Genomic DNA, 14,216 nt, shown 5'->3' on the forward strand with positions numbered 1-14,216 from the left:
ATAAAAACTTTAGAATCTAATGTTGCATCTTAATCTTGTTGACTTATTCCTTCTTTAGTTTTTGTAAGAACTAAGAAATCATTTGGATAAACGAAAAAAAAAAACTAAAATCTCTAAAGATTGAGTTTGTTGTACAGGTAGATCCCTAACATTTATAAACTCTTGAAATAAAAGTTAAAAATCAAATAAAATTTCCGCCGCCGGGATTTGAACCCGGATTTCATGTGAGTAAAATTGCCTGAGTGCTACGGCGGATTTACTACTTTCTTATTGAATGCATATACAATTTAATTTTATATAAAAACTTTAGAATCTAATGTTGTATCTTAATCTTTTTGACTTATTCCTTCTTTAGTTTTTGTAAGAACTAACAAATCATTTGGATAAACGAAAAAAAAAAACTAAAATCTCTAAAGATTGAGTTTGTTGTACAGGTAGATCCCTAACATTTATAAACTCTTGAAATAAAAGTTAAAAATCAAATAAAATTTCCGCCTTCGGGATTTGAACCCGGATTTCATGTGAGTAAAATTGCCTGAGTGCTACGGCGGATTTACTACTTTCTTATGGAAGGCATTTACAATTTAATTTTATATAAAAACTTTAGAATCTAATGTTGCATCTTAATCTTGTTGACTTATTCCTTCTTTAGTTTTTGTAAGAACTAAGAAATCATTTGGATAAACGAAAAAAAAAAACTAAAATCTCTAAAGATTGAGTTTGTTGTACAGGTAGATCCCTAACATTTATAAACTCTTGAAATAAAAGTTAAAAATCAAATAAAATTTCCGCCGCCGGGATTTGAACCCGGATTTCATGTGAGTAAAATTGCCTGAGTGCTACGGCAGATTTACTACTTTCTTATTGAAGGCATTTACAATTTAATTTTATATAAAAACTTTAGAATCTACTAGCTAAGTTTATCATCACACATGATCAGCACTAGATTATTGTGTATGTCTTACAAAATATAACATGGTAACGAAAGTGGGTCTGTGCATCCATTCTTCAAACATTGTTCTGTATTTACATATTAGAGCAAACTTCAAAGGTCGAGATCAAGACCTTTCTTATAGTAAGACAACTTATTTTTCATGTAAATGTAATAGAGAAATTTTTGTAATCAATTCTTACGAATTCAAAATTTCAATATACAGTCAAATCAAGGAGTAAAATTATGTATTTCTTATAGTCCATCAGGGATTAACCGCATGGTTTTCATATATATATAGCCGGGCACTCATGTTTGTATAATTAAAAAAATGTGAAGCTAAATAATCAAGTTAAATTTTTTTCATCCACTTTTTAAAACCAAGAAAAATTCTTGTAGGGAAAGATTTTTCTTAAAAACAGCTGTTAAAACTAAATCTTATAAAATAATTAGCCAAGGGATAGATATTGTGCTACACCATCAACTTTATTACATAACTATTTTTTGTTGGCAAATTAAGTTTAGGGTCAATAGAAACGTTATAGTTTTTAAAATAATTACTATTAGATACGCTGCAGAAATAATCAGTTGTGAAAAGAATCAGTTAAACGCTTAGTAAAATTTATTTTTAAAAATACTGTAGATTTTAAAAGTAGTTGTATGTATTTAGTAAATTTTACTGTTAAACGACTGTAAGAATATAAATGACTGAATTAGACATAATATTGAATAAAATTTATTTATACATTTATAAATACGTACACAAAATATTTTTTTATTGTTTATTTATAATAATTGATAACTAAAATAAATATCTTATACTATTAATTTTATTGTTTTATTTCGTTGTCTCAATATAATTGGTAATAATAATAATAATCTCTTTAATGTTAATGATTTTATTTCCTAATTAATAAGGATAATTTTAGATTTTTATAATAGATATGATGATATATGTAGAAGCATATTAAGTATAAAAATGGTTCCCAAAAATTCAAAATCAGATTTTAAAAAGTTATTCATTCCCTACTTTTTAAAGTCTACAGTAAGATGTGAGGTGATTTTGGTAAAAGTGATTTTTAAAAAAGTTTACCAAATACAAAAATTACCTTTTAACTTTTCATAATCACTTTTAAGTCTCCAAAAAATAATCCTAAATGAGCCATCAGTTTCCAATTTTATCATTGATGGGAGACCATAAAAATATTTTAGTAAATAAAAAAAAATACTCTACTGCCAGGATTTGAACCCAAATTTCAGTGATTGAAATTACGCCTTGTGTGCTACAAGAAAGTTAAATACTTTCTTTTTAACAATTCTACAATTTTAAATTAAATACCACGAAATAACCACGGTGAATATAAATAAATGCTGATAGGCATTTGCTTTCAATAACAATAATTGGCAATATTCGAAACTACAATAATAATAATAATAATAAGAGTGGGACTACTGTCACCCTTCAGTGATCTTATAAAATTTCTTATTCTTGTAATTATAATAAAAGATAAAATATAAAGTTAAAAATACATCTATTCTTTTCTTTAGAGAAAAAAAAAGGCCAATAAAACAAAACTCTTTACCCACATATAAACCCACACATAAGCATTGTACACTTTTTAAAAAAAAATAATAATAATAACCAGAGAACTTGTTACTTTGAAGGGTTTGGGATTAAAGTGAGTGCCAATTTTTCAACATTAGAGGAGTGCCACTGCTTCATTGACCTTATAAAATCCTTAACTCTAATAGTTAAAGTGAAGGACAAAATATACATTTAAATAATCTCTATGCTTTTCTTAAAAATAAAATAAAATAAGTTTTCTCTTTCACAAAATTCTTTATCCACATAAACCCACATGGGATTAAGGAGAGCGCTAATTTTTCAGAATTATTTAATGGACTTTAGAGGGTGCTAATAGACCATCTAGCCAATACATTTTTACTGCTGCTTTAGCATGTCTTTACACATAACACCATCAAAAAGAAAATCTTCAATTACAGGTATATAGAGCCAAAACAAAGCAGTCTTCATTCTTCAATTAAGAGCGCGGAGAGCCATGAGAGCCACGTGGCAAAAGTTGGCCTCTGTTACCTTGTGGCCAGATCTCAGAAAGAAAGCATGAGATAATCATCACTTTAGGTGACACGAATGAGAAGCACAACCATGATAAAAATACAAGTCATTACAAGCATTAGTAGCCATGTAAAACATGTAGTCTTAGAACTCTCTGAGTATATCTTCATAGCCCGCACATTGGTGTGGCCAGTGCTTGCCAGGCTTTGCTCAATAGCCTTCTCGGTTGAATCAAGCACCTGCACCCAAACCATTATCAACCATTATCACTTGTACCATAGAAGTGTGCAAAACAAGAGAAATAGAAGATTTCTGACCCAGTTGTTAACTTGCACATGTTCAAGTACTAAATTCCTATATCTGATGAACAATCACAATTGCAGTAGTCAAACTAAATGTAGAGAATAGACACTTGCATGAATATTAGGATTAAATCTGATGTTTATCAGCTTTTCACATGATGCATCAGGTATGCCCAACATATATACTCATATGTCTCAGTTTTGAGAATGTCGTGTATCGGGATGCCCCTAAACGTCATCCGTAAGCCTATCCAATTAAATATTTACCTCATACACATTCGTTGTAATCAACCAATCCTGACAGCGATTATGTAAGTGAGCTAGAACTTAAAAGTGCGTGATAAGATTCTACTAGAATGGTACCATAGAAGTGTCCTCATGTACGACTTTCTCCTCAGTTATAGTTGCTCATCTCTCTTTAAACAAATTACTTATGAAGTTTGAATCTAATTTATTATCATTTTCAATTAACAACGTAATATAAGAGTAGGTAACATACTGTTGAATCTTACTTTTTCAGTATTTTGCACAGATTGGCTTATTAGGAGACTGCTCTCTTTGAGTTGTCGTGCCAACCCAACCATTTCATCTGTCAGGCTCTCTTGAAGCTTTCTGCAAAGAGAAATATTAATATATAAACATTATAACACAGAAACACAAAAGTATTAACATCAGAATATCACTGAAGAACTACAATAGATATTTAGACAATTATTACAAATGTATACGTCCAAACAACTTCCATCACTACCACAAATTCAAATGAAACTAATCAAAATCTTCAGGGTAACTTGTTTTCTGGAGCTAAAACCGAGATGCTTGCAAAGGCACTAGATTGCCAACGGTTGGACATTCCAAAGCAGGATTTTTAAAATACATTCAAACAAATATTTGTTACATATTTGAGCATAAGTATAACAAAAATAGAAAGTAAATCTACAAAATCACTGAGCAACCTCACTCAATGTTTAGTTACTCAAGTTAAGATGGCAACAAAGACTACAAAAATTACCTTTGCTTTTCAATATGAGCATGTGCTTGAGCATCCAATTTGACTGGTTCTGATGTATCAGCGTCAACAGTGCCCTGAGTTCTATCTTCAAGATTTGAGGCAGGCCTGTAAAAATGAATTAAAATCAGTTCAAACAAAACAAAAACTATAAGAACAGCAGAGTAAACAAAGGAGTTAATTTAAAAAAAAAAAATCACAAGGAGCCTAGTTACAGCATTCACTTACACAAATCGCCTTCTCAGCCCCGGAGATGAGGGAGCCTGAGTTTCTCCATCTGATTTAGAAGTGCTTGTTTTCAAAGAATTACTCCTTAAAGCGTCTTCAGATACTCGAACAGGAGGCTAGAAATCAGAAATATTAATAATGTGTATTTGCCACTTAAAAATGTAGAAATGAGGCAGTTGATCAACTAGACAAAGAGGAAACAAAGGAAAAGTAATGAATCCCACCAAAATCTTCACTATCCAAATTATATTTTAAAAAAAAAAAATCACGCACCAATGGAGTAACTAATTTAGACGCAATGGCTTCAATCTTCTCTGAATAATCATTCACCTGAGCCTTTGATATTCTGTGGGAACAAATCCAAAAGATAAGTACATGGCCTCGAAACCTCATTAATCAATGACTTCCACATAATGAAAGCACTTTCAATAGGAAAAAAAAAAAAGAGTAAAGTATAAAAACAGAAATTTCCAACATTTCTTTTTCTTCTTCAGATCACATACAATAAGCAAAATGAGATTGCCCAGCTACGGTGTCAATAAATGTGTTTTGTGTAATCTATAAAGAATAAGAAATCATACCTACCTCGGTAACCCTTCAGGAGTTCTCTCTTCAGCCAGCTGTTCTAATTGTTCGCGTAGAGTGGCAACATACTGAAAATCCAAAATCAGAAACGTTGACATAAATTGTTTGGGAAATAAACAATTTGAACTCATTAATGTCATGACTTACATGTATAAGTTTAGCCTGATTCTGTTGCTGAGGCGCAGCGCCAAGCAACCTCCTCAAATTTATTTCAGTTTTACCAATACCCATCAGAAAATCCTACAGCAATTTGAGAATTAAAAAAGAAAAAAGAATCAAACAGATGTTAAACAATCATGTGATTTTAGAACATACAAGAGGCGTAATTGTATGACAAAAAAAATTATATAGATCTCAGCTGATAAAAATCCATTTCATTTCTGATCAAGGGCTAAACAAAAATTGCAGAATTACACAAAACACAATCTCTCGGTAATATGATTTGTAAGACCTTTTAAGTAGGATCCTTCCCCAAAAGGGCATGGAGGGCCAAAGTATCTCACCACATAGGCATTCTAGTTCGGGATGGGCAAATCGGGTTTCGGTTCAGGTTGTTTGGTTTAAATTCTTCCATAACATAACGCAGCGGGGTTGCGCGCGAGCCGAGTGATGTAGTTTGCGTTCCAAAATGTTCGGGTTGGGGAATTCAACCCGTTTGGATTGAAGCTCAAACCCAAACCGAACTGAAATTTTGGGATTTAAATTTTTGGATTGGTTCAGATTGAAAATTTAGTTGTAAATTCTCGGTTTGCATTGCAATTCAGGTTCGACCTTAGTATCAGCAGTATGAATATTTTCTGCACGGTACAATGTTTGGTATTTTGGATGCGGCTTTGACTCCTAACACATTGCAAATTTAAAAGAAAATGGGGCATTATTACCAGTTCATGTTTATAATCCCCAGATCAGTTTCTAAATTGCCTATTCTAATGGCCAGATCACTAATGAAAAAAATTGAAAAACAAATATCAATTACCAATAAAACATCCTCAACGAGTCCTTTTGGCCATACCCGGTTGAGTTATAAACAGCTATTATACAAATTTGAAATTATAATAGACCTATCCCATTCATACACCATTTGAAATTGCTACAAAACGTATGTAAATTTGAAATTACCTAGTGCGGCTGACGATGGCGAACGAACACGGAGGCAGCATTAAAGGTGCGTTTTAGAGGAACAAAAGAACAATAGCTACAACAACTTTGTAACTAATTTCCAAAAGATGCAAAATTAAGTTCGAAGGAAGATTGTTGATTCTTACATGAAACTCCTTCATGTGTGATGTCAACCATCTAGCACAAGTGGGAAATTATATTAACGTAAGTTTATTCATGATGATTACCTAGACATTCAAGAATCTAAAAAATCAGAAATGAACTTCAAAAATACAAATGACATTAAAATACAAGTTAAGCATGTATAAATAAAAACACATTCTATGTCAATTTTGAGTTCCCTATTTTCTCTAAGGGAAGCATTTCGTACAAGAATTCTGAACTCCAAATTTACATTTCCAAAACTCTTCTCCGCCAACTACATGCAACTACATAACTAAAGTCAATAATATTGGTCCTTTAATACTTGAGTTTCAAGTCCACCTAATTAGAAAAAATATGTCTCCTCATCTCTTGGAATCTATTTTTCATATATCCCAAAACCAACAAACTTTACTGTAATAAAGGAACAAACAAACATTAATTATAGACTAAAATGCCAACCTCAAAATATATATTCTCTGTAGCCTTTGCTCATTATTACCTTAAGAAAAAAAAACCAAAAAGAAACAAATAAATAAATAGTACTGAAAACTAAGAACAAATATGGCTTGAAAATAGAATCAGTATCTAAAGAAAAGAAAATTAAAAATTCCTCCCATGCCTTGGATCCTTGATTTTCATTATTATTATTATTATTCCATTGCATTTGCTTGGCCATGCCAAGATCCCTAATCTTTTCAGCTATCTCAACATCATTGTCACTCTCTTTAATCAACTTTTCAACAGGTTTGATCCTTTCAGACATTCTGTCAAATACTTACTAGGCATAATTATGTATCAACATTTTATTACAGAACTTATTTTCAAGACTTGTTAGAAAATTACATCTAGAAGCGGCAAATAGTTCAAGTCTTCAAGGTTTACAATAAAAAACAAAATCAAGCAATAAATGGACAAATAACCTAAAAATTATTATTTAATAACTTGTAATCAACCAAGGAAAAAGAAAAATTAAATCAAAACCCACATGCATTTGCATTTATGCTACCCAAATTTACCCCACATATATTCCATTTAACCCGAATTACAACATAAATAATTTCTTCATGCAATTTCTACAGCAAACTCATTCAATTTTTATGTATACCCATTCAATTTCTGCACCCAACTTAAAGAACGAATTTAAAAAGACTCAAAGTATTTACCTTGCAAGGCCTTTGAACTGCTTGTGGTGATGGTGAAATGATGAAAGAACGATGCGAAACAATGACAAAAGGATGGTGAGATGACAGCATACGACGGAGAAACAGGAAATTTCGATTAAATGAGTGAGGATTTTGGTAGAATGTCTATTGAACAGCAGAGTGTGGACTGAATGAGTGAGGGTTCGATCTAGGGTTTCAATAGTCTTACGAATCTGGCCCATCATTCTTGATGTTCTCAAAGGCCACTCGGTCGGCCCATGTGGAGAATTTTCAGAGGACTAACCAAACCAGCTTCCCAAAAATTTGTAATCCAAAGTTATAGTTTTGACAATTTTGTACTAGTGTTGCATCTTAATCTTGTTGACTTATTTCTTCTTTAGTTTTTGTAAGAACTCATTTGGACAAACGAAAAAAAAAATACTAAAATCTCTAAAGATTGAGTTTGTTGTACAAGTAAATCCCTAACATTTTTAAACTCTTGAAATAAAAGTTAAAAAATAAATAAAATTTCCGCCGCCGGGATTTGAACCCAGATTTCATGTCTTTGAAATTGCCTTAGTGCTACGGCGGATTTACTACTTTCTTGTTGAAGGCATTTACAATTTTATTTTATATAAAAACTGTAGAATCTACTAGCTAAGTTTATCATCAACCTTATTTACGTTTATGTGTGTGAGATAAGATAAGTCACTTTATTTTATCTTTTTAGCGCAAAGTATAAATTAGAGAAGTGAATATTTATTATTAGAGTAATAATATAGCCACAAACTCTTGTACAAAATTATTTTATACAAACTAATGTAGCATGATAAAATTTGTTGAATTAAATATCTCTAGGCTCACATGATTTATTTTTATTATTTTATATTTTCATTCAACCAATTAATTAATGTCAAATCAGTTTGTATAAGATAAATTTATATAAGAGTTTGTGGCTGTATCTGCACTCTTATTATTAATATTTAAAGACCACTTGAAAAATGTATTTATAATCTACTTCGACACACGATTTGTCTAAGATTTGTTGAGCCATAGCATTCCGCTTATTTCAGCATTGATCATCGCTAAAGTAGACGGACATTACCAGGACTTGATGGCTGCTTAAGAAACATGCTACACATGGGTTATGTAATGCGTAACCAAACTTTGCAAGGCAGGTTTTCACGTGATACAAGAAAATTTGTAATGCGTAAGTTATAATTTTTGTACAACTCTGACATCTCTTATGGAATTATTCCTTCTTCAATTTTTGTGAAAAATTATTAGAAAAATTAAAAAAATCGACACTAAAATCTCCAGCGTGTTTTATACATGTAGACCTCCAATGTTCGTAGAATAAATACACAAACTATTTATGGTTTGAGTTATCGTGTGTGCGACTCGTTCCTTGTTTAATTGCAAAATTGATTTCACTATTTCTTAAATCTTAAAAAATATAACATGCCAATGAAAGTGGGTCTGAATGTCTATTCTTCTAATATTAATATGTATTTATATATTAAAACAGACTCCATATGTCAAGGTCACCCTTTTTTTTTCCAGTAAAATTTATAAACTAAACTTCTTGTATTATAATACTGATAAAAAAAATTGAAATATTTTTGTATATTGAGACTATACAAGAAGATTTCTTCATTTTGTTTTTCTATTTCATTTTAGGATGTTCAACTAGCCATTTTACAATTGAATAATTTTATATAGAATCTATAGAGTCTGACCCTGAAAAAAAGAGAATGGGTTATCACATGCTCTCAATAAATTTATTCTCGTTGAAATCCTCCACCATCAAGTGGATCCTCGTCACCATCATCCCTTTTGTGAAAGTCAAACCAATAACCTAGTGTTACAATTTCATACAAGATCATGATTGAAACTTGATGCAATTCAAGTCCTCAAAATTACCTCATCCTTGATTTGATTTTTCATTTAAATAACAACAACAATAACAATAATATAAACCACAACCCACTTTCTTCTTCACTCATATGAATTGGATTAAATCCTACTCACGTGGGTACAGAAGAGAAGATTAAATTACTATTATGTTAAATTAAAAAAAAATTATGTAAATAATCTTGATTATAAATTATATAGTTATAATAACTATCACTTGATTAAAAATTTAAAATAAGATCAGAAAAACTTGGTTAAGAGCAATGCAACAATGTTTTAGTGCTTAAATTTGAATTTTGTTAAATGCAGATTTCTGAATAGGACAAAAATCAAAATTATATATTCATACAACGCGTCAAAATCAAAGTTGCTCAAAACTAACGTTGTATTATTGGATGTTCCCAAGCTGAACAAGACATGCGTGTAATTTTATTGAGAAGTTAGATCAAACATGTAAATAAGTTAAGTTTCATGGTGAGAAATTGTAGAAGAAAGTAGGTTGACATAGTAACCTTTTTTTCGAACTAATACCAAACCCACGTTGAAATTTGAAAATTTTTGTCTCTTCCAGAAAATAGAAATGGTGAAATTTAAGTACACCAAATTCACCAATTGGACTCACGTCATGCTTGCGAAATGGTTCCAATCTTGGGTCAAAACATGAGCTCAATTGAGGATCCAATGTTGGTTTCGTGTCCAGCGCCCATTTGTTAATTCGTCTAATTTCTACAACCATTCATCTTTCTTTTTTCCCATTCTGTATATGCATGCTCAGAGTTTATCACAATGCAAATACCACTATTTAAAGTCAAATCTTTCTATAGCAACATCTTGACACTTCGCTTCATGAATTTTAATCTAATTTAAATTTTCTTTAATAAGTGATTGAGATTAATATAGATTAATATAATTCTTCTTCCTGTGACATGCCGTGCCGTCACAGCTATTCTTTAGTTCACACCACGATGAATTATAATAATTTAAAAAAACTGATGAATTATTTGCATGATCAGGGCATACAAATCGAAGACGACGATGCATTTAATATATTATACATATTGAATATAAATAAAATCGTAATCAGTCTGCATGCTTAACATAAATAAGAAACTCTTGCTTCTGCAAATAAATTACATACTAAATAAGAATTATTTCTTGTTGTTATTCACATAATATTAGGCATACAAATAAACATTTGCTTCAAATAAAGGAGTATATGAATCTATCCAAAATCAGGGTATCTCAATCTCTAAACAAGTATGGAATCATCCCCCCAAAAAGAAAAAAAAAATTAATAATTTCATGGGACATTTTCTTTACTTTTTTTTTTTTTTAATAATTGCAAAAAGGAACACTAATTAATTAGCATAGCTACACAACATAGATGAGTATTGAAGAAACCTCTCTCAGTGATGCAATGGATTTGGACCGGTAGGAACAAGCCGTTTCTCGACGCCGTAACGCGGGTCCATATCGGTTGATCCGGCAGCCGGTTGAGGGAGGTGTTTCAGGTAATGATGGCGGTGCCGGAGAAATGGGGAGAAATCAAACTTGCTTGCCATGAGTAATACTTTTCTGTGGCTGATCCGAGTAGTGCTACTAGCGGCGGTGTTGGTGCCGAGGGTGGTGAAATTATTGAAGCAAAACGCATGAAAGAATAATAAAAGGAAAAGAGTGGAGAGGCAAAGAATGATGCTAACAAAAATTGGTGGGATTTTCATCATATAGCAAGTAAAGAGGAGAGAATAAGAGTTAGATGAAAACAGTGCATCGATGGAATAATTGAAAAGATGAAAATTGAGAGCTCAAACGTGGGGGTTTTACTGATGTAGCTAGAGAGAGCAGCATAAGAAATTATGCGGCTGAAGAAACAGAAGCTTGTTGTCATCAGAGAGTGAGTATAATGCTAATTTCATGACACTCGAGATGGGCTGGCTGGCTTAAAAAATTAAGAAAGCGAGAGAGAGAGAGAGAGAGAGAGGAGAGGGATGCGCGCGGAGAGGAAGGCAGACTTGTCGAGCATTAAACTTGTTCCCAATGAAACTTCATAGTTCATTCCTTTACGTTCAAGGAAAAATGGGGCTTCACTAAAAGCACTTTGTCAAACCTTTATTTTTATATTGGGGGTAACATATGCTCATGCATCAAGGCTTGATAATTTAGATGACCAGTAATAATTATTCATTGACACTGCTGTTACATTATTTTCTTTTTTCTTTTTTCTTTTTAATTTAAATCTGAAAAAGGATAGCAATATCTTTGTGGTTTCGTAAAATGATCATTTAACCCTATTATTTTTTAAAATAGATACACAAATTTTTTTCGTGACACACAGGTTTTTTCTCTTGACCAAATCTTGGGTTTTATATGATAATTTCTGAATATAAAAAGAGAGTTTGTCAACTGTGAGCCTTAAAAATGGATCAAGTGTGACCATTTCTAAAACTAAAAGAGTTTTTATAACTATTTTACAAATCATTGTGGTCTTATTGTCTTCTTTTAATATTTGAATTTATTGATATTTACTATCATAATTTTATTGGGGGTATTGGAGTCTACTTAAATAATTTTGTTATAATGTTGTGTCAATATTATTCTAGAATAAGTTGAAACTATACTTTTAAATATTTTAAAGAAAATCTCTCCATTGAGTTTCCATCCACTTCTACTTGGGTGATTTTTATGCTACTTTCATTCACAAATATACTGAAGACTAATCTACCTCAAATTATTCAAAATAAAATTCTTCCTCCATAAATACACTCACACGGGGGATTGAAATCTCTTCTCCCACATCTTTTAACACTCAGCTAATCGTTTGATCCCTCGTAGTGTCGATGTTTAAAAATATATATTAATTAATTATAAATTAGAAAAAAATAGTCCCTAAAAAGCTTAAAGGCAAATCCGCAAATGCAAGTTACATTGCCGTATAAGGTGCACGTTTCAGGGAAGCAATACAGTATACTAAAATGGGGAAAAAAGGGGACAACTCATCATAGATCATGCAATTAGAAATTAAGTCTAATTAAATTGATAAATCTATGGCTATCGGCCGACATTCAAATGGAAGTATATAAAATAACTTGATGCATTAATTTCGTAACTTGGTCTGTATAACACGGCAATTCTGGTAAGAGTTGACCTTTAATTTAGTGTCACGAAATAATTAATTAATGGAAACATGGATAGGCCCTAGAAGTGTTCCATATTAAATGAATGGCCAGTTGTAAATAAAAGGACATAGTGTTCGTTCACACGCTTGATATTGTGTTAGAGAACACGTTAAGTTGCATGGGAGGAAACAATTCCTTCACTTATACTCTTCTTCTTCTTTTAAATAATAAATTAATTAAGGTTGTTGATAATGCAAATTCAAATCTATGATCTTTGAAATTTTAAATATCTATGAAAATTGGCTTTTTTTTTATAGTAGGTGTGGATTTTTGTTAATTTTCTCAAATGAATCAAAAAATTGAGTTTCATAAATTTTTTGGATTAATTTCAGGTTATCCCCTTGTACATTTATTATCTTTAAATCACTCTCTCACTTTTGAAAACCTCTAATTACTCCTATTTTTGTTGACATTACCACCTTATATCGCACAATTTGGTATGTTATTGTTGAGTTGTGTCTCACATTGGTTAGAAAATGAGAGATACTTGAGTTTATAATGAGGTAGGTCACTCCATCTAAAGGTTAGTCTTTTGGGTTGGATACCTAAAAATTTTATGTTAAGTCCCCGCAACAAGTGGTATTAGAGATAGTCCATAGTAGTCAAAATGTGGTGGTGAAACAACTCAGGTGTGTTGAACGAAAATATCGGAGTCCGACGGTGGTTTCGTTCGAGGGGGGGGGGATTGTTGAGTTGTGTCCCACATTAGCTAGAAAAGGGGAAATACTTGGGTTTATAAGGAGGTAAGTCACTCCATCTAAAAAGCTAGTCTTTTGGGTTGAATACCTAGAAATCTTATGTTAAGTCCCCCCAACAAGTGGTATTAGAGCTAGTCCCTAGTAGCCGAAATGTGGTGGTGAAACAACTCAGGTGTGTCGGACAAAAGGATCGGAGTCTGGCGGTGGTTTCGTCCGGAGGAGGATTGTTGAGCTGTGTCCCATATTGGCTAGAAAAGAGGAGATACTTGGGTTTATAAGGAGGTAAGTCACTCCACCTAAGAGGCTAGTCTTTTGGGTTGGATACCTAGAAATCTTATGCTAAGTTCCCCCAACAAGTGGTATCAGAGTTAGTCCCTAGTAGCCGAAATGTGTTGGTGAAACAACTCAGGTGTGTTGGACGAAAGGATCGGAGTCCGACGATGATTTCGTCCGGGGGGGGGGGGATTGTTGAGTTGTGTCCCATATTGACTAGAAAATGGGAGATACTTGGGTTTATAAGGAGGTAGATCACTCCACCTAAAAGACTAGTCTTTTGGGTTAGATACCTAGAAATCTTATGCTAAGTCCCCCCAACAGTTATCTTAGATAGTTAATTAAATATATTCTCCCTTTCAATCTATGTAATGGAGATGGCGAGCATCATTATCCACTTTATGGTGAACACTTGGACACATGATAAAATTCTATCGTTTCTTGTAAATAATGTTAAAGTTATAAATTAATTAGACAATGGCATATGACACTATCACTCATTATAAGATGAGTGTCGTCGCCCTCTAGATCATTACTTGTATATAATAAAACATTTTTTATTTTCTAAAGTAAAACACAGATCTAGCCTTAAAAAGAAAATTTGCCTAAGCCAATAAT

The 14,216-nt window shown here is 32.0% G+C and overlaps 1 protein-coding gene across 5 annotated transcripts; it reads right to left on the reverse strand.

Annotated features, from left to right (window-relative positions):
- Positions 1–2,796: 2,796 nt before the first annotated feature.
- LOC102608784 (uncharacterized) lies at positions 2,797–7,836 on the reverse strand. 5 transcript variants are annotated; one of them, XM_052438502.1, is made up of 10 exons: positions 7,559–7,707; positions 6,855–6,894; positions 6,398–6,428; positions 5,280–5,372; positions 5,133–5,200; positions 4,821–4,893; positions 4,548–4,663; positions 4,323–4,427; positions 3,823–3,922; positions 2,797–3,247 (listed from the first exon to the last, which is right to left on the reverse strand). In XM_052438502.1, exons 3-10 carry the CDS (start codon positions 6,410–6,412, stop codon positions 3,071–3,073), a joined length of 747 nt encoding a protein of 248 aa, XP_052294462.1. In that variant the 5' UTR covers positions 6,413–6,428; positions 6,855–6,894; positions 7,559–7,707; the 3' UTR covers positions 2,797–3,070. The 5 variants fall into 5 exon arrangements, with proteins under 5 accessions (XP_052294462.1, XP_052294464.1, XP_052294460.1 ...); XM_052438504.1 differs by having other exon boundaries at positions 6,252–6,428; XM_052438500.1 differs by lacking the exon at positions 6,855–6,894 and having other exon boundaries at positions 7,559–7,836.
- Between the last annotated feature and the right edge of the window lie 6,380 nt (positions 7,837–14,216).

Source organism: Citrus sinensis, chromosome 3 (assembly GCF_022201045.2).
Source record: "Citrus sinensis cultivar Valencia sweet orange chromosome 3, DVS_A1.0, whole genome shotgun sequence".
NCBI lineage: Eukaryota > Viridiplantae > Streptophyta > Magnoliopsida > Sapindales > Rutaceae > Citrus > Citrus sinensis.